The 22,331-nt window shown below is 50.6% G+C and overlaps 1 protein-coding gene and 2 long non-coding RNA genes across 8 annotated transcripts in view; all 3 read right to left on the minus strand.

The window, feature by feature from the left end:
- The window catches only part of LOC128082163 (uncharacterized), a 100,681-nt gene that overhangs the window by 9,731 nt on the left and 68,619 nt on the right, over nucleotides 1-22,331 (minus strand). The gene's annotated exons all lie outside the window — the stretch shown is intronic.
- Nucleotides 8,131-9,026, minus strand: SOX14 (SRY-box transcription factor 14). The gene has a single exon (XM_052686044.1). It carries the CDS (start codon nucleotides 8,995-8,997, stop codon nucleotides 8,275-8,277), a length of 723 nt encoding a protein of 240 aa, XP_052542004.1. The 5' UTR covers nucleotides 8,998-9,026; the 3' UTR covers nucleotides 8,131-8,274.
- On the minus strand, nucleotides 10,977-20,657 carry LOC128082164 (uncharacterized). Of its 3 annotated transcripts, none has more exons than XR_008207573.1 (4): nucleotides 20,582-20,657; nucleotides 14,044-14,674; nucleotides 13,357-13,618; nucleotides 10,977-11,767 (listed from the first exon to the last, which is right to left on the minus strand). It is a non-coding gene; the product is annotated as an uncharacterized LOC128082164 (long non-coding RNA). The 3 variants fall into 3 exon arrangements; XR_008207574.1 differs by lacking the exon at nucleotides 10,977-11,767 and adding an exon at nucleotides 12,214-12,355; XR_008207572.1 differs by lacking the exon at nucleotides 10,977-11,767 and having other exon boundaries at nucleotides 12,637-13,618.

The following is a 22,331-nucleotide window of genomic DNA, read 5'->3' on the forward strand; positions in this document are numbered from 1 at the left end:
TCCATTTAACCCCTGGCTCTGCATTTTACTGTGTGGTTCTGCATCATTTTATACGGACATTATTTCTTAAGGCAAAATAAAAAGTCTTTTACTCACCGACCCCGGCAGGCAATGCCATGCAGACCCATCCTGAGCATGATGGAGTTGGGGACATTCCCAAGCAAAGAGCTCGGGAGAAACCGAGCCCCATTTCAGCGCTGGGGGTTGTCATGCCATCCACGATAAGGGAAACACAAACGAAGCAGCACCCTGAAACGACTTGAATGGGTCATTAGACAAAACTCCAGAAGGGTGAGGTTGGAAAGGGTGTTACGAGCAGGGAGGGTGTATGATTTCCAGCAGAAATGGAGCAGTGGATCCCAGCAGGCTACTGGTGGTAACATCCTTGGGGGACCTTCTCAGCGAGAACCACCACGGCAGCAAGATCCTCCAAAACGTGCAAGTCCCGAATCAGAAGTCAAATCAGTGCTGAGGGAAAGACATTATGAGATCTAAAACGGTGCTACCCAGAGGTATTAAGATGTTGGAACTAAACCTGCCTCTTATTCCCACTAGCGGCTGCATTTTAAGGAAACCTTTTAAAAGGATTATCTTCAGGAACTCTCTTTCAACAGCCTTTCCTTTAAGAGTCCTTCATGGTGCTACTCTTATTAATTACGCTATGTGATATGATTATGTATTTATTCAGGTGTGGGTTCCAAACATGAAGCGGGGCTGACATCCGTGGGTGCCACTTACAGCACAGAGCCCGGCGCCTCCGCCTTCGATCAGCCTGGTGTTGTTGCAGGGATGCACACGCAGAGAATGCTTCCATAGGGCTGCCCATCTTGGTGCTGTTTGATTGCAGGGTGGGCGATGCATCGATAACTGGGATTGCTGGAAGAGTGGCAGGGACCCCCCGTGTGCCGTCAGAGGCACTTCTAACAGGCAGCCACGGGAGAAATTATATGAGGATCTATATAAATATCTGGCTGAAGATAAAGGTGTGTGTTTTGATCTGCCTAGGTAGGTATTTCCATATCTAGCTGCCTCTCCGTTTACGTATTCCTTTCAATAAAGAGCCAACTTCTTGTATAGCTCTTCCTGCTACATGTAGCCTGCAAAGGAGAGTGATGCTGATCCCTTCGCTTCCAGCCTGTGCGAAGGTCTCCGGGAGATGACTGATGGTGGCTTAACAGCCTCCTGCTTTGGGCACACAGCCTCATCCTCCCCGTGGCTATTCTGATGGGTGAGGACTTGGGGAGGAAGGAGCCACCTCCAATCAGAGCCAGCCCCGTGGGGAAGGGCTCACATAGGGTAGATTTGTTGTAATACTTGCCCGTGTTACCAAAAATGAGAGAGGTTTGCTCTTTGGCCCTTCTCCCTATAAAGGAACTTCTACCTCAGGCCCAGCCATCACCCTAAACACAACAACAACAAAAAAAATACAACCACAGCTCTTCAATTGGGAAGGTCTGAGGGCACCAGGCTGGTCCTGCCTTCCCCTAGCCCGCTCTCTCTCTGTGTGCACAGAGTGCTCAGCATGTGGACACAAACACCAGCACTCTTGCTACGCTGTCAGATGCGCCTCCACACTCACACAGGAACACACGTGGGGAATTCAGGATGATATTTTATGTTTAAATGCAAACATTCTGCTGCGGGTCAGAGAGACGCTCCCTTTGCATGTGCACAGAGCGGGCATCGTATATACTGCACATACATAAATACAGCATAGGTAGGTTGGATGTACGTTTCAATCTATGTCTGTGCACTTAGGATATATGAATGCTGTAAATAGCTGTACAATATCTGTATATTTTATTTTATAGGCACGCACATAGAGAGAGAATGAACTATTTATATAATATAAGCGTAAAGACAAGGTACATACATGTTGAGCACACAAGCTCCGTGGAATATATTATATATAGACAGTAGACACATATATAACATCTATAGCTCATATATTATTTATAGATATATACAGACATTTTCTTCCAAACTTAAACGTTTCTTTTTTCTTTCATATTGCTAATTTCCTCAAAGTCTGCAAGGTAAACCAGGAGCTGGGGGATTGGGGAGGGGGGGAGAAGGGGAACTTCTCTTTCCCTACTTCGGCTGAATCTCTCATTATTTCTTTCTCTTTTTTAAGGAAACTTCATTGTATATTCCAGAAAAGTATATTGGTGGGGTAGGTTTACCAGAGGCAGAGAGAATGTGCAGGGAGAGAGAAAGCGAATTGATGGATGGATGGTTAAATGAATATAAATGAACTGATACCTTTACAGGAAAATAACATTTCTTTTCTTTTTTTTTATTCTATAGATCAGTGGGTTTTGTATCTGTAATTCTTTCATATCAGCAAAGAGGAAATAAACTCCCATGTAAATCATTTTCCCCCCATCTGGAAGCATATTAAAAGCATGCCTTTTTTTTTTTTCTTTTTTTTTTTTCTTTTTTCCTTTAAGCAGAGCCTTTTTTCCCCCTATTTGCTTATCAGTTCATCCACCATTACATTTTAAATGAAATTGCAAGACCCCCCTCTCCTCCCCCCAAATTCCGGGCTGATGTCAGAAAGAGGGAATCAGCCTCTCCCATGCTTTAGAATAACTGACCTAGATTCAATTACAGATAGACCCGGCGGAGAGGACGGCACCTCGCCGCCTTCTCAGGGGTCTCTTAAAAAAAAAAAAAAAAAAAAAAAAAAAAAAAAAAAAAAAAAAAAAATTAAAAAATTTAAAAAAAAAAATTAAAAAATAATAATAAAAAGTCAAATTAAAAAAAAAAAAATTGCTCCTCTTAAAAAAAAAAAAAAAAAAAAAAAAAAAAAAAAAAAAAAAGGAAATAAAATAGAAGAGGGGGGAGCTGCATCTGCTCGGGCCTCTCTCTTCGCTCTGCCCCGTGCAGCGCCCGCCCCGACGGCTCGGCCCCGGCGGCCGCCCAGCTCTCCGAAAGGGAGCACCGACCCACACCGTGCCCATCACCACACCCCCACCCCAGCCCTCCCCCGGCCCTTTCGGGGGTAGTTTTGGGGAGGGGGGATCCGCTTCGGAAAGCACAGCCTGGGGATGGATGTCTCGTTGTTTCGGACGGCTGTTCCCGTGTGTGGGACACCCCGGGGACGGCAGTCCCCACTCTCCGGGACGAGGCGGGTGGGTGAAGGATGGTGGTCCCCCCCACCCGGCCCCGGGGGTGGGCACGGAGCTGGGCAAGAAGCGGAGCGGTTCATTTCCAAGCGGGACCGGGGCCGCTTTAGGACGCGTCGCTCGCAAATATAATCTTCATATTCAGTTCAATGGAGTCTCCTTATAATTTACAGCGCCGAGATAAGGCTGGAGGATGCGGCGAGAAAAAAAAATCTGAAGCCATCCTCTCCCCCCCTGTACTGCGCTGCACCTTGGGCAGCGGAGCAGAATCCAGAATCTCAACTTCTCCCGACATATGTTTCCAGCAGATAAGTAAACAATCTGGACGTGAAATGAAAATTTTAATTAATGCAGTAATGCTATTACACCTCAAGTGTGCAAATCCCATTGCCTTGCACTGTGACAATGGGTGGGGAGGAGGAAAGAAAGCAGACAGACAACAAACCACGAGCAAATTCTAATCTGGGTTTTGCTTTTCACTCGGCTCCAATTGTTTCCATAGTTTGTTTCCTTTGAATTAATCTCATCCTTATATTTCAATAATTACCAGCTCCTCATCTCGGCCCCTCTTTCTCTCTCACACTCAAAGAGCCGCTTCCCTCTCCCTCGCTCTCCGCTTTAAATTGGGATCAACCGGGATTTAATGCCGGGCTTTGAGCGTACACATGTTTGCGTGTTGCCGTGCGGACCTGCACAGACCCCGCGCCTTATTTCGTCTGTAGCTCACAATGAGTAAATGAAGCATTTCGCTATTTGTCCTAATACCAAAAAAAAAAAAAAAAAAAAGTGAGGAGGGCGGAGGGGGGGGAGGGAGGGAGGGATGCTGCGTTGTCCTTTTGATGTTTATATAGAACACCCCAACTGGAACAGAGGAGAGAGAAGCGGGGAAGGCGAAATGAAGGGCTGAAGGAGAAAGGCTCAATTACAGCACATCAAAGGCCGGCAGGGCAGGGGATGCCGCTCCGCGAGGTGGGAGCAGCGCACGCTCCGTCCCCTGCGCTCCCGCGGAGCGGACCGCGCCGCACGCAGCTCGCTAAGGCGAAATTTTCAGCACTTTGGATTTTTTTCCCCCCCGTTTTAAAATTCATTTTTGTTTTGTCGCCTGAACAGCGTGGGATGCGTCTCTCCCCACCCCCTCACTCCTTTTCTCGCTGCCTCTTCACCGACCCCCTGAGCCTCACGCGTGGGTCGGGGCGGCGCGGCCGTCGGGGCGGGCGGCGGAACGGAGCGGGGCCGATCGGTGCTCACCGTTAAACGCTACAATCCCGGCATGTAGCCGGGAGGTCGGGCCTGGAAGGAAACCGTAAAATCAGCCTCGCAATCTTTTTGATGTTCCAAAGTCGCTTTGAATGCCTTTGATACACTCAATAGCAAATTTACTGGGCTATTATCACTAATAAGCAGAAATAAGTAATATCTCTCAGAGACTTCTGTAAGCTTAATGTCTCCTTTAAAATAAAGTTTTTTAACATCACATAATTTCCCCCCACCCCCCGTCTTTGTCTCTCCTGCAGAAGCGATTGCAAGGCTGCACCTGGGCTGCAGCTCGGGCCCGAATGCTTCCCTCTGCCCCTGCTGTCTGCACTCTCCCTCCTGATCTGTACTTCGGTTAAAGGAAGCCCGAATGGGATGGGATGCTCTTAACTGCCTCGGTGGTCCGGGGGTGGAGAAGGAGAAGGAGAAGGAGAAGGAGAAGGAGAAGGAGAAGGAGAAGGAGAAGGAGAAGGAGAAGGAGAAGGAGAAGGAGAAGGAGAAGGAGAAGGAGAAGGAGAAGGAGAAGGAGAAGGAGAAGGAGAAGGAGAAGGAGAGAAAAAAGGGAGAAGAGAAGAGAAGAGAAGAGAAGAGAAGAGAAGAGAAGAGAAGAGAAGAGAAGAGAAGAGAAGAGAAGAGAAGAGAAGAGAAGAGAAGAGAAGAGAAGAGAAGAGAAGAGAAGAGAAGAGAAGAGAAGAGAAGAGAAGAGAAGAGAAGAGAAGAGAAGAGAAGAGAAGAGAAGAGAAGAGAAGAGAAGAGAAGAGAAGAGAAGAGAAGAGAAGAGAAGAAGGAAGCGGAGCAATGAATTGGAGCTGTGCGGGGCCGCTCCGAGGCTCCGGGGTTGGGCGCTGCGCGGCGCTGCGCGGCAGAAGCTGCGATGCTCAGCCCGGCCCGGGACAGCGCCCGACCGCGCACCCAAGGCGTGGTGCGCATAACCTCGCGGCCTTTGTGTAATGATTTTATTGAAAGAAAGAGACAGTTGTGGGGAAACAGGTTTAACGAGAAGTTATGTTTCTCCCTCGAGGGAATAGCTTTTTTTTTTCTCTCTCTCTCTCTCTCTTTCTCTCTCTCTTTTTTTTTTTTTTTTAAGGTTTCCCTTTGACATCAAAGTCAGCAATCGGTTCATTGCAGTGTCAAGATCATTATTTAATTTATTTACCTCCACGAGTTAAATAGCTACACACCTGCAGACGGGCGAGCGAGCTGGAGGAATAGCTCCAATAACAGCGCTGGGGGAATGGCAATGCAGCGCTGAGAGGGGCAGGAGGGAAGGGCAGGATGGAGGTGAGAGGGTGAGGAAGGGAGAGTAAGAAAGGGGAGGGGGGGGAGAGATAAGGGGGGACAGAAGGGGAATGGGAAGAGGAAGAAAAGTAGAGAGGAGTGAAAATGTGGAAAGAAGGAGAGGGAAGGAAAGGAAGGAAAGGAAGGAAAGGAAGGAAAGGAAGGAAAGGAAGGAAAGGAAGGAAAGGAAGGAAAGGAAGGAAAGAAAAGAAAGAAAAGAAGCTCCTAGCTAAAGTTTCCAGCCGTCATCGCCATGGTTTTGCCCCGGCCCCGACGTGCCCGTTCCCGGCCCCGACGCGCACCCTCGGCCCGGCTGGCCCATCTTTACGAGGGCTGGGGGGCTCCCACTTGATCGTCAGCGGCGCTCTCCGCTGGGATTGACGGGGTGCCCCCCCCCCGGCTGCTCCCTCGGGGCCCGGCGGGCGCGGGCAGCCGCTTCCCCCCCGCGCTACCTCCGACCATTGTCAAACTAATCTGGGTAGATGTTAAAGGACACTGAGCTATCGGTGTTATCACCGAGACTGACAGCTCCTGTCAGCTGGGGTTACATCAGCGCCCGGCGCTCCCGGCGCCGCTCTCTCTGCCCCACGCCGGCCGCATTCAGCCCGCGTGTCCCAGCGGATCGGCCCGCTGCTCCCAGGCCCTCCCGAAGCCAGCTCCTTTAATTGTCCTCATTTGTAAGAGCCGTTTTGTCATGCTAAACAAGGCTGGAGCAGCCATTCTAACCTCTCCTTTCAGCCCTTTTCTCCTCTCCCCTTTTGTTTACCTTCGCCTGATCTCTCATTTATTTATCTATCTATTCTTCCCCTGCTTACCCTCCCATTCAAGCCCCATGTATGTTAATTGTGTTATGCCGTTTAATTCTAACATCGGTCTCCAAAGAGCACTTAATGAGCAAAGCACATCCAAACACGCCGCGCTCCGCTATTCAGCTCCCGCAGACGGACCCCGCGCTCCTTCTCGCCTCCGTCCCTCCTCGCACAGACCCTCCCTGCACAAAAGACCCCGTGAATAGCGCCCGGACACTGCTAATCGTCCCCCTGCACGATGTTAATTCCCATCCCGACTTCCAAAAATTCAATTAAAAAGAATTTAAAAAAAAAAAAAAAAAAGAGAGGGAGACAGAAAGAGAATCGTCGCACCGGTAAAAAAGCAAAAAAAAAAAAAAAAAAAAAAAACCAACAAAAAACTTCAGCGCCGCGGAGATAACTTCGCAAAGCTCACTTTCCCCCGATGGGAGGGGAGGGGATGCACCCCCTCCCCTCGCCCCCCCCCCCCCCTCGTTGTTTGCATGTATCCTCCTCCCGCAGCCGCCGGCTTTCCCCGAGGGGTTCCGAGCGGAGCCCGCAGCGATGCGGGACGCGGTGCGGGACGCGGTGCGGAGCCGCCCGGTGCGCACCGTCGGGATTCGGAGCTGCGGGACGGGCACCGCGTTCACACCGAGCAGCGAACAACTCCGGATTGCTTTCATTCCGAACGGCTTTGTTCAACCAACGAAAAGGTTCAACGAGGTAAAAACCCTACCGGATACACAAGCTTTGGTTTTTCCTTCCCAAAACATCGCGAAAACATATTTAAATGACCATCATTTTTATTATTATTATTCGCTTCTCCGTTATTAGTAGTATTAGTATCAGTATCGTTCATTTGTTTTGTACAATTCTACCGCCTGACTTCATACCTGACGCTCTGCCTAAAGTAAACTTAGATCTAATCTCACTGGATCACACAAATTTAAGGACTATCCGTTTTAAATGAAGCAAACACTATCATATGTTTTAAATATAAATGCTTCTCTCCCTCTGTTTTGCTTTTTTTTTTTTTTCTCCCCTCCCTTTTTTAACTTTGAAGAGCCTTTTCCCGACACGAAAAGCAATTTCTTATTTTCCCGAGTAGTGCGTGGTGGCAAAATATATAGAGATTTATATATATAACACAGCCGCTCTCGTCTTTCAATGTGCAAAAGGAAAACAAACCCCCCCACCCCCCCGAAAAAAAAAAGAACAGAGCAGGACCGGGACATCCCAAAGTCACATCCAAGTGCCGTGAGACCATGGAGAACTCAGAGACGTTCAGGGAATAAATAAAAATCACCGCCTCTCTCTGATTTTTTTTCCCCCCTCTTTGTCCCAGAGGGGCAGTTCGAGGTTCGCGCTTCTCTCTTTTTTTTTTTTCGTTCTTTTTTTTTTTTTCCTTTTTTTTTTTCGGATTTTCTGAGTTGTTTGTTTGTCGTTTTCTTTTTCTTTTCTTTTCTTTTCTTTTTTTTTTTTGTTATTCGCTTTTTTTTTTTTTTTTTCCTTTTTTTTTTCCTTTTTTTTTTTTTTCCTGTTTCCTTTTAAAACACATTTACAACTCGGCCCGGTGCCCGGATCCTATCCGTTCCCGTGTTCTCAGGTTCTACCCCCCCCCCACTCCCCCCTCCCCAAACCCCACCCCGGGGCCCTGGGGCAACTCCCAGCATCTCCGCGTCCCCCGGGGCGCATCCGCGGCTGTCCGGGCTGCAGAGTCTTGGCTTCGGGAGGCTCCGGCTGGGTTTTATATACATGCACACGGAGGAATCCCGGTCCGGTCGGCTCCCCGAGGTGGGGGCCGCCCGTAGGGTTGTGGGCGGGTGTTACATAGCAGTCGCGTGTGCTGAAGAATAGGGGTCTATGCCAGTCTTGGTCATGCCCGGGAATAATATGTAGGCAACCGGAGGCTGCAAACTGGAGGCCGACCAAGCGGTACAGTTACACGGCACCACGTAGCCCGGGTTGGTCGGCGAGGGATGGGTGTGGGTGTGTTGGCTGGGGCAGCTCAGGCTGCCGAACGCCCCGTTCTGGTATCCCAAGGTGGAGGCGTAGGGCAGGGTGCCGGTGGCCAAGGTGTGAGGAACCTCGGTCATCTTCTGAATGGCGCTGGAGCTGAATTGGCTGGGGTCAAGTAAGGAGTAAGGTGCTGAGGTGGGGGGCAGGAAAGCCCTGGCCTTCTCCGGGGAGCTCAGCAGCGAGTCAGTGGCCCCCACGGGAAGCCCGGCGGCCTTTAAGGGATCGGTTTCCCCCAGGTAAGGCAAAGGGAAGACATACCTGTCCTTTTTGAGCAGGTTCTTGGGTTTGCGCCGGGGCCGGTACTTGTAGTCGGGGTGTTCCTTCATGTGCTGCGCCCGCAGCCTCTTGGCCTCGTCGATGTAGGGCCGCTTCTCCGCTTCGGAGAGCAGCTTCCACTCCGCTCCCAGCCGCTTGCTGATTTCCGAGTTGTGCATTTTGGGGTTCTCCTGGGCCATCTTGCGCCGCTGGCCGCGGGACCAAACCATGAAGGCGTTCATGGGGCGCTTGATATGGTCGCTGGGTTTGGACATGCTGCGGGCGGGCGGGCGGGCGGCGGGACGCGGCGGTGCGGGGCGCTCTGCGGGCACCGCGAGGAGGAAGAGGAGGAGGAGGAGAAAGAAGAGGCGGCCGGGGCAGCCGGAGGAGCTCCAGGCGCGGGCTCAGCTGATCATCACAGTCCTCCACCGACGCCGTCCCCGCCGGGAGCCGCGCCGGGGCGGGGCGCGGGGAGGCGCGGAGCGGTGCGGTGCGGCCCGCGGGGAAACGCGGGGCGGCCCGCGGGGCCCGGCGGGCGGCTAGGCGGGCGGCGAGCCGCCGGGCACAGCTGCGGGCCGGCGGTGGGGACGCGGAGCGGCGCGGGGCAGTTCAAAGGCGAGGGGCTGCGGCGAGCGGGCTGACATAGTGGCAGGGCGTTCACAGCGCGGCTGGGCGCCCAATCAGCGCGGAGGGGGACCAGCTTAAAAAGAGAGGGAGAGAGGAAGGGCGAGAGGAAGAGGAGGGGAGGGGACAGGACAGGGGAGGGCGGAGGAGGAGGAAGAAAGGAGGGGAAAGGAGGACCCCCTCCCCCCCGCGCCCCTCCACCAGCGCGCAGATTAAAGGGAAGGCTTTGTAAGTTGCCGCGCTAACAGCGAGCGGAGCGGGGTGGGGGGAAGGCACCGGGACCCCCGGGATGTGCGGACCGGGGGTGCCGAGGTCCCGAGACTCTCCGCCGCCGTCGGGGCTGAGAGCACCGCGCTCCGCCGGGCCGAGGCCTCTCCCCGCTGCCAATTCCCCCGCTCCGCAGCCCCGCTTAACCCCGGGAGCCGGCCCGCGTCCCGGCTCGCTTTGAATAATTGCCTGCCTCTTTCCAAACGCCCGTAGGGAAAATATTTATTAAATGGAAACAATTGTTCCGAATCCCGACGGGGGCCGCGTTTGTTCGTGGCTTATTGGTTTTGAGCACCTGCTCGGTTAACAAACCTGCTCCGAACTGTCCCCTTCGGGTCACCCCTTGTCCCGGCGCGGAGCGTTCCGGCCGCTCTATGGCTAACGGGGGAAGAAACGAGATGCGGACCGGGCGGGGGGCTCGGACCGGGCCGGCGGTGCGGTCCGCAGCCCCGCAACCTCCGCGCTCCCCCCGCCGACCCCCGGAGGCAACTCCGGCTCCCGTCGGAGCGTCCCCGCTCTGCCATTGGCGTTTTTTCGCTACCCCCGGAGTAGTAATAAGAATAACAACAACGATAATGATAACAATATCATCAACCACCCTCGGTTATTTCCTGCTCTTTTTTTTTTTTTTCTTTTTCTTTTTTTTTTTTCCCCTCCTTTCCGCTCGCAATAAATGATTTTCATTTCCCCGTATGCGTGCGGGGCCGGGAGGAGGAGGAGGAAGAGGAGGAGGAAGATGGGGGCACGGTTTAGAGTCCGCTCACCTGGACGATGCCGGCGGGGCCGGAGACTTTTTGGCTGCCGCCACCCGCGCCGTCCCAGAGGCTTTTTTCGTTGCGTTTAGAAATGTGTTGGAAATTTCTCAGCCCCATTCCCCCATAGCGGGGGCTGCGGTTCGGGCTCCCCCTCTCTTAACTCCCGGCACGGGGGAAACCCCTGGGGAAACCCCTCCAACCCCTTCTCAAGGTGAAGTCCCACAAGCTTCTCCCCCAGCAGCCTCTCTCGAGGACCCGCGACAAAAAAAGGGGTTGCAGGAGGCCCCTTTCCCCGGGATTTCCCCCCGGATTTCCCCCATTAAGAGTGCCCACAACGTTACCCCTTCGGGCAGCTCCGTGCCACGCGTGGCCCCGAGGGGGAGGGATCAGGGACGGTACGTGCGGGCGACCCGAATGGAAACTACTTCCACTCCCCCCCTTCCCCCCGAGCCGTGGGAGCAGCCCTCGTGTATCGTGTTTTCCCCTCCTCCGTTTAAAATACAAAACTACCTTTGTTTTCATTGCTTATTCTCGGATACTTCGAGGATGGGGGGGGGGAGGGGGGGAAGTGGGGGAGCGGAATATATACATCATTTGTCATCCCGTGTTCAAATTGAAGGAGGGAAACCTGGCGCCGTTTGCCAAAATTCGGCTCGTTCGGAAGGGAGCGATGGCTCTGCCCGCTCCCAAAAAGTCTTTCCGAGCTTCGCAATATTAACGATAAAAACCAGTCAGGTCCGCTTCCATTGGCTGCTACCTTCGCCGCGATGCTTCGCTCCGATCGGGAGCTCGAGGCGTTTCGGGTTGGGTGGTGTTCATCTCCATCCTATAGAAGTTAAAAGAGAGAAAGAGAAAGAGAGAGAGAGAGGAAAAGCAAGATTTCCCGCGAGGTGCTGATGCCCCAATCCTTAAACACTCCCATTGGTAACAACCCGCCTCTCCTGGCAGCAGAGCGCCTGTTGCATCCCCCAAGGAAATTCGGGGCTTTTTGGGAACTTCGTAGCAAGCAGCAGCGATTTCCAGGGCGATGCCACATTGTTTAAACATCAAAACGGAAAGCGCAATTACGAATGACATCATCGTAACGCAGAAAGATAAGAAGATGCTGATATGGAAACGTTACAATGGTATTCTCGGTGGGAGTTCATTCGGAGTAACTTTAAATTCCAGGAGATCGTGGAGCCTGAAATGTGACAGGAGCACAAACAGAGCGATGTTTCTGTCTTCATCCTCCTCCTCCTCGCAGCAAACCCTGTTGGGCACTGTTTGAATGGCACAGCAGTTCGAACTTGAAAGTGCCCAGACCTAAACTTTAATTGCTGGAGGATAATGGATCACGAAAGAATGTTTGGCTTCCTGTCTGTGCTTCGGGCATCGGGCAAAAGGAGGGGATCTGAAACTGAAAGGAGCACATTTTGGTGAGCCTTTCAGACCGGGTGCTGCCCGTGTCACAGCCCCGGTGCCATTCCCTCTGGCAGCAGCACTCAGTGCCTATGTATGCAACTAGCTCAGTGCCCAGGCTGAATATTGAGGCAGTTTTCATCCCTATTTGATTATTTTTTTCTTTACATGCAAATGCATAAGCAAGTTTTTTTCACACACATGCCGCATATTGAAACAGATCCATTTAATCACAAGCTATCACCTAATATATATATATATACACTTAATTTTTGTCTGTAAAATATTTGCACACGCACTCACCCAAGCACTGATGCATTCAGAGGTGCAGTGCAGAACACAGCCTGCATCTACAGGACATTCTCACTGCACGTTTGTGGTATTTCTTGCTCAGCACCTCTCAGCCCTGAGGAACACCACTCATAGAAATGGGCAGCCCTCTGCATGGGCAGGTGGAAGGGAGCAGGTCACCATCTCACGCCTTAGGCAGTGGGATGGATGTGTCAGACCCCATCAGCCCCAATCTTCATCCTCACATCAGCCAACACAAGGTGGGAAGCAACCACATTCTCCAGGAGGAAAATCACTACAGAAAAATACAGATTCCTCTCAGCTCCAACAACGAGCACCAGCTTTACGCTCTGAAGCTGAAAAGTTTGCAGCCCCATCCGAAGCTTCATTTTCATTCTGCTCCTTCCACCTGGCTGTGATGCTGCATGATTGCACCCTGTCCCTTACTACAGTGCTGGGTGTTTTTACCAAACACTTCTCCCACAGGTGATATGCTCACTATTTTCCAAACTTGGTGACAATTCTATTTCTTCCACAGCCCCCCCTTTTTTTTTTTAATAACGAGGAGGACAATTAATGTTTGCAGACCAAAGAATTTCACCCCAGGGAACCTCTAGTGCTGGGAAAGCTGTCTGTATCAGAACAAGGTGACACATGAATGAGTCCAATGTGTTTTGCTGCCTCCTGACAGAGGGAACATCCCAATGGGGCTGCCTTACAACACGGCTTTAAACTGAATTACAGCAGCCTGCAAGGACCAGTATGGCCCCAGTGCTCTGAGCGGCACCATCCACAGCCAGTGGACATCACTTGGGATACCACTGCAGTGTGTAGCACTACAGGGGCAGAGAGCACCAAAGCTGCCTGGGCAGGGTCAGACCACAGGTGGGATAAGCCCCAAAAGTCCCCCAACACAGCCCCTGCAGAAGGAGATGAGATCTTCACATGCTTCCTCTGCATCAAAGACAACAGGTGGGAGAGTAGAGATCCTCTCTGAAACAGAAAGGACATTCACTGTGGCCTCTCATGTAAACCCAGTGCTCAGCACAGAGCTGACATCCCAGATACCCCATGGCTGGGAAGCCTCAGTCCTTGTCAGCAGCACAGAGTAAGGGATAAACGACCTGAGCTCAAAAGTGCAGAGCAGGCTGGTAAGGAAAGGGGTGTCTTTTATTGGAACCACTGATAGAGTCAGGAAAGATAGATAAATAAAAATCACAGACAGTCTCTCAGGCACATGAGCTCTGCAACACAAACAGCAACTTCCAAGGAAAGCACCAAAGCTGAACTGTTTACCTTGAGACCTTGCTGGGAGCCTGACACCCCATTGGTGGTAATGCAGCCCTCCTCCCTGCTGCAGGAAGCAGGGTTGTCCTTAATGACATGCTAGGCATGGAGAAACAGGGGGCTGTACAGGGGCTGGGTGATGGGCTCGAGGTGGGGAGGGAACTGACCACCAGGGCTCAGCTTGTGGGATGAGCTCAGCAGTAGAACTTCTGGGTTACTGACATCAGTCCAAAGCTACATGTGATGCCCTGTCAGATCCAGCAGTTGTTTTCTGCAAACAAACTCTCAAAAGTGTTTTTTCCTGCTATTATCCTCAAGCAGTTAAATCATCATAGAATCACAAAATGATTTGTGTTGGAAAGGATCTTACAGCCCACCTAGTTCCAACCCCTGCCATGGGCTGCCTCCCCACCAGGTCAGAGTCATTCATATTGGAAAAGACCACTAAAATCCCATAGTCCAACCATCAGCCCATCACCACCATGCCCACTAAACCACATTTCCAAGTGTCACATCTACCCCTTTCAAGGCATCAAACCAGAACCAGGTAATTCCCTCCCTGCCCTTCCCACATGCACTGATGGGTGAATATGATCAACTGAAGAGCCCCAGGTACAAAGCTGTGAGCAGATAACACTTAAGATCCATCAAAGATCCAAACAGCAGACAATTTCTCTTGCTACAAAGACTCCATACCTCTTCTCCCCATTCACACAACTGTTCTCAGCATCTCCAGGTGAAGCTACAGAGGTGGGTTGGGATACTGTAAGCACCAAGGGCCATTTGTTGCCAGTGACACACTCCCAGTACAAAGACTGGGCTCTAAGAACACTGAGAGCCAAGCGTTGTCTGTCAGAGCCCTGAAGAAATCATCCATTCTGTGATCCAAAATAATCTGGGTAGCCTCCAGATCAGTCAGGGAGGTTTTATGTGTTGTTTAGGTTCCAAATTGCTGGAGATGACCACAGTGCTCCATGCTCCATGGCAATAAGAGCTGATCAGTAGATGCTCATTCACCGCAAATCCAAGACCCTCAGTAGACCATTGGCTGCAGTTGCCATCTATCAAACACAGCTTTGGTCTGTCGTGGTGAAATAAAATCTTAACAGTCAGAACAGTGCCCAGAGCTCACACAGGACTGCTGTCTCAGATGCCACATTCTGGTGGGGACATTGATGATGGGTCCCCGTCAGTAACAAGGGAGGTCTCCAGCATTCACTCCTGGGCGGCAGAAGTTGTTCCTCCTTTGGAACAGCAGGGCTGTGGCCCTCAGCCATGCCATGAGCATCCTCCCGAGGCATCATACGAACCTCCTGCCCAGTCAGGGCTGTGAAACTGATGTACAGAGCCAGTAGGGGGGGAAGGAAAGAAAAAAAGTCACCGCTGGACCCCAAAACACATCAAGCACATCAGTGAAGTGCTTTGGTAGAGATGATCTCTAATGCCTTGCAACAGCAGGAGAACCACCCAGCCTAGATGGAGGACGTGGCCTTACTTGGACAGAAAAACTGCTGCAAGATAGATACAACGGCTAGAAACAGGAACTGGTGTTGCAAAAAGTGTTCCTGGCTTGTTTGCTTTGTGCCCTCTCCCACTCTGCCCAGCCCAGCCCCACTCATTACGCTGTAGCATCCTGACTCCAGCCTCAGCCTCCTTGGCAAATGCATCCCCACACAGCAAACCCAACTTTGGGGAAGTTTCAGGAAGTAGTTTGGGGGGGATGGTACAGATTCTAAGATCATGGCTGGAGGAAATTATTATATTTTTAATTGAATTTTGTGTGTTATGCTCAGATACTACAGTAGTGGGTCCTTTATCAATTGTTAACACGAATACTAATGAATACTAATGCTAATCATTTGTTTCTGGAAACAAATGCACAGATATTTGATGGAAAAGTCTCTCTGAATTTTAACACTAGAAATAATGAAATGCATCAGAATCCTGTGGTGCCAGCAGACAAAACCCTACAGTTGCAATATGGTGACACAGAACGTGAGCTATGGAGGAGTCATCGCCCGCATTGATGTAGGTTGCTCCACAAGTAATGCCTCCTATTTATTTCCACGCAGAAGACAGCAGCCACAAATACTACTACTTGCAAGAGCAAGTTCTCATCTACAAAACACTGTTTTTCCACATAGTCTCCACCATTAGGTCTGCATTTTCACTAGTGATTAACATATGGGTGGGGAAGGTGCAACCCCTACTGCCATACCGCCAACACCTGCCTATGATGCTGTGGGCCAACATAATTAAATAGGAAGCATTAGTTTTGCAGCAGCTCTTGTAGCAACTGATGCAGTCGTGCCAGGGCCCAGATGTTGTTCTTGCACCACCCCTGAGGGCAGCCACCCTTGCCCAGGCAAGAGGAACAGCCAAAGGGTCTCCTCCAGCATCCACCCCATATGGCAGGACTTGGCACATCCACCAGTGCCCACACCAGAGCAATGCCTCCCACTCAACTTGCACAGAGCCCATCTCTCCAGCAGCTACTGGCTCTTGACGAGGTTGGGAGATGGAAGCAAGCTTTATTTTTCAGCCACTCACCCCAAATAGGAAGGCACGCTGCTAACCCTTTCCTAACCCTCCAGATAGGGATTTTGTGGGGAATAAATTCGCCAGCAGGAGATTCCAGAAACTGCAATTAACAAAAGGCTTGGATGAAGCATGCCTTATATCTTGTTCCAGATACAGTCACAGAGGTTTATACAGGGGTGTGGGAAAGCAAACGTTTAAGGGAGGGCCTGCTCTGGAGCACACCGAGTCTGCAGCACCTGCAAATTTCACCCCCAGGATAAATAACTGAGATATCTCCGTCACTTGAGGCTGCTCAAATTATTCATAGCAAATAAATTACCAGGTGCATTCAGTCTGCTGTTCACCCCTCCTTCCTTTTCCTACACTCTCATGAATCACTTGGAAATAGATTCTGATTTCTGCAAGAGTGTCTATTAGTCATAATAAAGAGACGTGGCACAGCTCACATGAACACATGTGGCCAATGGGCTGTCAGCAAGTAGTTGTTTCAGGTCTGGTACTTCCACCTGACTGGTGATTCAGGGTGTTTGCTATTGCTTCCGAGCCTCACTTGGTGATGAGACTTCTTTTGTTTTTAAATCCTTTTTAGAGAGAGATGGGAGTGAAGAAGGAGGACCATGGAGATGCACAGCGCAAGCATACTCTGCCAGGCAGGAATCCCTCACAGCTCTCACAAACATAGAATCCTTAACATTGGAAAAGGCCCTTCAGATCCCCATGTTCAACCCCAGCCCACCCCACCATGTCCTCTGACCACAACCCTCAATGCCACACCTCCATGGCTCTGAACACCTCCAGGGATGGTGACCCCACTTTCATGTGCAGCTGTGCCAACTAACGTACATACAAGTGGGGATAGAGGTCCTCATGAATCCCCATGAACCATCACACCAAAGCAATACATTCTGTTCCTGGGTAAATATATGGGTATATATATCCCTCATACAGCCAACAGCTTCAGGCCTGGTCACCAAGAAGCTACACAGCACAGAGGACCAGCATCGTTGTTCTATCTGAGCCCCTGCAAGTCTGCCTTAACAAATAAGCATCTCATGCTTGTCCCAGTGGACATCCAGGATCCCACTGGTCATGGAGGGAGAGAAAACTTGTTACTGTTATAATGCAATTTGCACTGTATATAAATGGAGAGTTAAGGGGACGTGGGTGGGAAGAGAGGAGGAGAAGGAGGTGCTGTGTCTGGACTTCCTCCACCACAGTCAAGTTGCAGGGGATGGGAGACTTGTTTGATTACCAGCCAAACAATGAGCAGCACTATTCAAACACATCCAATTACTGTTGTTATTCAGTGGGCAGAGGCCAACATGAGAATGAAAATGCAGAAGGAGCAGAGAGGTCTTCGCCTGGGAAAGCGTGTAGGAGCCTTGTAACACTCTGCTCTGAAAAGGGATTTAATCAGCAGCGACAAATTTGCAGGGTGAGGAGAGAGAATGAGTGCATTGTGCACAGCACTGACTTCTCACACTTCCTCCAACTCAGGGCATGCTGATAACCCCCCAGCCATCACTTCCCCCAGGAAGGACTGAAATCAGGCTGCCCCATGCATTTAAACCCAGCCCAGGGCCTTTATCCAAGAGAAACATCTCAGTTCCCCTCTGATGCTCTGCTTCTATTGAGATCCTGAGGATCTGATGGTTTCTGGAGTTCAAACCATCTCCCAGCCCTATCAAACACGGGTCAGAGAGGCCACTCTGCTGTTTTACCAAGCTGCTTGCTCCTCTCCCATGGCAGCCCTACTTGATGTTGGTTTTCATGTGGCTTCTTGCACTGGTGTCACAGAACGACAGAATGGTTTAGGTTGGAAGGGACCTGTGGAGGTTACCTGCTCTAAACTCAAGATGTCAGGTTTTAAGACCAAAGCAGCTGCTGTTGCACAGTTTTACCAGAATATAGGTAGCTCTGTATGTGACCTTAGTGCCTCCCTTGAGGCTGCTGTGGTACAAGCAACAATGTAAGGACACATCACATCCCCAGTCTGGAGCTCATTCTGCTTTCTTTCTGCTAGCATCACTCATTTCTCCATCCATTGGAGTCCCTGGGTCACAGCTGAGTGCCATCAGAAGGGGCCCTGGCTCCTCAAGTCTCTCAGTATGGAAGACATCCACTGTGTGTGAAGCTGGGGCCCCAAAGTGAGGAGTCTCCCCAGCAAGACAAAGTGGAGCTCAGTTTCATTTCTGCACATACCTTGCTTTTCAGAGCTGGGTTCCCAAAACAGACTCCAAATATTAAGGGGGGGGAAGAAGGAAATCTTCCTTCTCATGTGGGTTCTTCTCACCAGCTCCTGGTGTTGGAAGCATCCCATCACACAGCTCCCAGGTGAAAGTGCTGATGAACCCTGGGGGAAGGCAGCCTGGCTGTGCCAAGCCTATCCCCACAACTGTCCCAACACGTGTGTGAGCAGACTATTTTCACCAGTTTACAGCTCAGGATTCTTTTCCATTTAGTCAGTTCTGGTTGAGCATTTGATCGCTTACTGACAGGAATCGCAGCCCAAAGCCCTTCCCTCTGACTCATGCAATGCCTGCCAGGTCTGCGTTGGGCTGCCTGGGTCACATGCATTCACTCCTCCTGGGCAAGACCACAGGATCAGAACCAAAATAGGATGGGAACACCCAAGAGCACAGGGAGGACAGAATTCCAGGGAATTCAGCACCTTGACCCCATTATTTTGCTCCTGGGAGCTGATCCCTCTGCATTAACTGGAGAGGACGAGCAGAGCCTGTTTGAAATGAAAGGACTCCTGGGTGAGTTCCTCCAGCCAAGTCAACCTGGTGGCTCCAGCATGAAGGCTTATGATGTCTCTGGTCAGAGTGGCTTCTCATATATTTGTCCTTTCTCCAAGATTTGGGTTAACTTATATAGCCCTAGATTGATACTATAATGGCATCCTGGTTTGTTTTGTTTTTTTCCCCTTGAGAACTTGCCTAATTTCTAAGGCAAGGGTTTGCAAAGATGCTGTCCCTTTTTTTTTCCCCCCCCTTCTCTTTCCCTGTTGTTGTCACACAACATTTGTATTTCAAGCCCTATTCCCTTGGAAGGACTTCTTATTCTAATGCAGCAAATTTCAAGGATGCAAATGCATTTTCTGTTTCCCTTGCAAAACAGGAATATTTCTCCTGTGGAAATTTTCCATTAAAAAAAAAATAATAGCAACAACCAAAGCACGAGCAATATTCCACCTTTTGGAATCTGAAATAGATCTGGAACCGTGCCTGAGGAAAAAAGGGGGAAGGAAAAGAGGAATGCCATAGAATGCCTTTATAAAACACCCTCACTCCCACGGGGTGCAGCACGGGCAGGTCCTGGCTGCTCTGAAATAGCTCTGTGCTATTGGAGTGAGAGGACCAGATCGCAGCCTGCCTCACTGATCAGCACCAGGGGAAGGGCAGCCAGCAGGGAAACCCTATGGAGGGAGAGAGGTTGGGGTGCTCTGCCTGGGAATGCAGCCATTGGAGGGCAGGTCAATGAAGTAGAGAGGAATCCCAAAGCTTTCATTAGAAGAGTGCAAATCACTGCTAAAAGCTCTCCCCTCTCTGACCCCCCCCCCCCCCCCCATCCAAAAGTGGCTAATCCAGCCTGGCTGCCTTCAAATTTGATCTTTGTGCTCAAATGTAGCTGAATCCAACTGGAAACAAAGCGACCACTCCTTTGGTCCAGAAGGTCTATCTGATCTCCTTATTTCTGTACAACCAGAAGTGTCCCTAAAAGAATCATAGGATTTTTAAGGTTGAAAAGACTGCTAAGGTCAACAAGTCCAACCATCAACCTGTGCCCACCATGTCCATTAAACTACATCACTCAGTGTGACAGCTATCCTTTGCTTGAACACCTCCAGGGACAGAGACTCCACCACTTCTCTGGGCTGCCCGTGCCAATGCCTCAACATCCTTTCAGAGAAGAATTTCTCCCTAATACTCAACCTGATATGCAACCAAAAGATGCAGGCAATCCAGTCTGCATTAGCCAGGATGGGATCTCTGAACCGTAGGGAACATTGTTTCAGTGCTGAGGATGCCAGACCAAATTGGATCCAGGACCATGGGCTTCTGCTCTCTACAAGATCACACCTCCAGCAGTAATCACCAAGAGAAGGTGACCACTTCCAATGGGCACAAGCAGAATGAAACAAGATGCCCATGAGGGGCAGGGGAAATCAGGCCTTTTCCTTGGCCGTGGGAACAAATGCAGAAACACCTGAGTCTTCCATGGATTTTCCACCACAGCAGGTAAAGCTGGCAAGCTGTGGCTTTCCTGCTGTTAAACTGGTCACTGTGTGGTGGGTGCAGAGCTGCCTTAGGACTGGGACATTCCATACCCCATGGCATACAAGAGGCAGCATTTTTTCTGCCTGTATATGCATGGAAGTCTTGAAAACCTGTACTTAAAGCTTAAAGCATAGTGGGGACAAGTGAGGTGGGAATTGCTTTCCTGCTTTTTCCCTGCTCACCAAGGAAACTCAGGCTGGTTCTTGCTATACCCAGTAGACCCACATTACCTCCTGCTACTAAGAGCTCACAGTGTGCAGCCACAGGGTCCCCAGGGAGGACATAAGGGAGACACAGGAAAGAGTTAATAACGGATTGTAACAACCAGCAAGATCAATGTGATGGAACAGTGATACAAGAGGCATAACAACAAAGGGACCAGCACAATGGAAAGGTGTTACAAAGAAAACTGCTCACCTGTCTCTGAAGATCTAGGCTTGCAATAGAAACTCCACAAGGGAGGGATCTCCAACCAGAGATCCTTCCCTAGTGGCAGCCAGCCCTTAAATGAGGTCTAAGAGAGGTGCAGCCAGGCTCCACCCCTTCCAGTCACACAGCTGAATTGCCTTCACCTGTGCTCCCAGGGCTGACCGGCTCCTTTCCCCGGGTGCTCAATCAGTGGGTCAGGCCATGACTCAACAGTTGCCATACACAGATAAAACGTGAGCTTGCTGTGTGACAAGAGTGTGGAGCAAGGATGCCCCGTGTGCTGGGATGCCTCTGGTCCCTTCTCTGAGGGTGTTCAGCCCCAGAGCATTCTCAGGGCTGCTCCTTTCCCACTCCTCCTGCTCATACCATGGCAGAAGGAGGACGTCCCTCACGTTAAAATCCATCTGACTCCATGTCTCGAGTCCTCTTCTTATTTATTTCCATCTGGGTGACACGGCTGATCTCCTGCTGCACTTCAGCCTGTTTTCCTCGTCCTTTTTAGAGACTCTTTAATACTTTGTATTGTTCGTGTTTTATTTTATCTTCTTATTTATTTCCCTCTAACGCCGACCTTCTTTCATCTCCCTAAGACTTTCTTCCCTCTGCTCCTGCCTGAGTCTCCTTTTAGCTTCTTATTCTTCGCCGTAAGCCCCCGTTCCCTCTCTCTCCTTGTACCGGATCAGTGTAGGGCTTCATGCTTGTCACCCAGCCGGGCTCTGTTCCTCTCCCTCTGCCCAGGAGAGGGCAGTGGCGCAGCAGCCCAGCGCTCCTCACTGCAGCCTCCATCTACTCGCATTTTCATTTATTTTTTTTCTTTTCCGGCTCCTCCCCGTGGATGAGCATTCACCCTTCCAACCCCCTCTTTTCTTTTCTTTCCCCCCGCTTTTTTTTTTTTTTTTAATTATTATTTTTCTCCCTTTTTTTTTTTTTTCCTAATTCTTCCCCCTTCCCCCCCCCAAGAAAAAAAAAAACAAAACATTTTCTCCATCTATTTCCTCTCCTTCTTCCCTCCCACACTGAACTTCTCATCTGCAGGTCCTCTTTCTGGGCCCAATGCCATCACCAGAGCTTGGGGTGCTCAGTGCTCTCCCCATACACCCATGCCCCCCCTACACCTCCTTCTCCCACACCCGCAGCACCCAAACCCCCCCATCCATTCAACCATCGCTTCCCCAGTGCCAATGGAAGGAAGCAGACCCTGTGCTTCTGGGAGTAAAACACTGCATGGAGCCTAAAAATAGCTGCCGTGCGTCTGAGCTGCGTCAGCAGAGCTCAGTTTCTGAGTGCAGTGCTTCTCCAGGGAGGAGGCACCCTTGCTTGGCTGTACGTTGGCTCCAGGTTCTCCTTGTTTCAGATCTCTTCGTGATGCCTGCATGCAGGCAACAGGAGGTGAAGGATTCCCTGTCTGCCCAAATTCAGCTGGGAGGTGCTGGAGGACATTCTGCTTTCCTCAGGTGTATATATATATACATATATATATTTCAAACTTGTCTTTGTCAGAACATTTTCACTTTGTCTTTCACTGGATGTGGCTCAGGGCAGCCTGGTCTGGTGGTTGGTGACCCTGCACATAGCAGGGGGGAGGGGGAGTTGTTTTATTTTTATTCATTTCATCTTTATTGCATTGCATTTCATCTCATTTGCCTTATGAGGAAAGCCTGAGAGCCATAGGGCTGTTCAGCCCGGGAAAGAGAAGACAGAGAGGGGAACCTGGTCAGTGCTTATGAATAT

Source organism: Tympanuchus pallidicinctus, unplaced genomic scaffold (assembly GCF_026119805.1).
Source record: "Tympanuchus pallidicinctus isolate F22 unplaced genomic scaffold, pur_lepc_1.0 scaffold22, whole genome shotgun sequence".
Taxonomy (NCBI): Eukaryota; Metazoa; Chordata; class Aves; order Galliformes; family Phasianidae; genus Tympanuchus; species Tympanuchus pallidicinctus.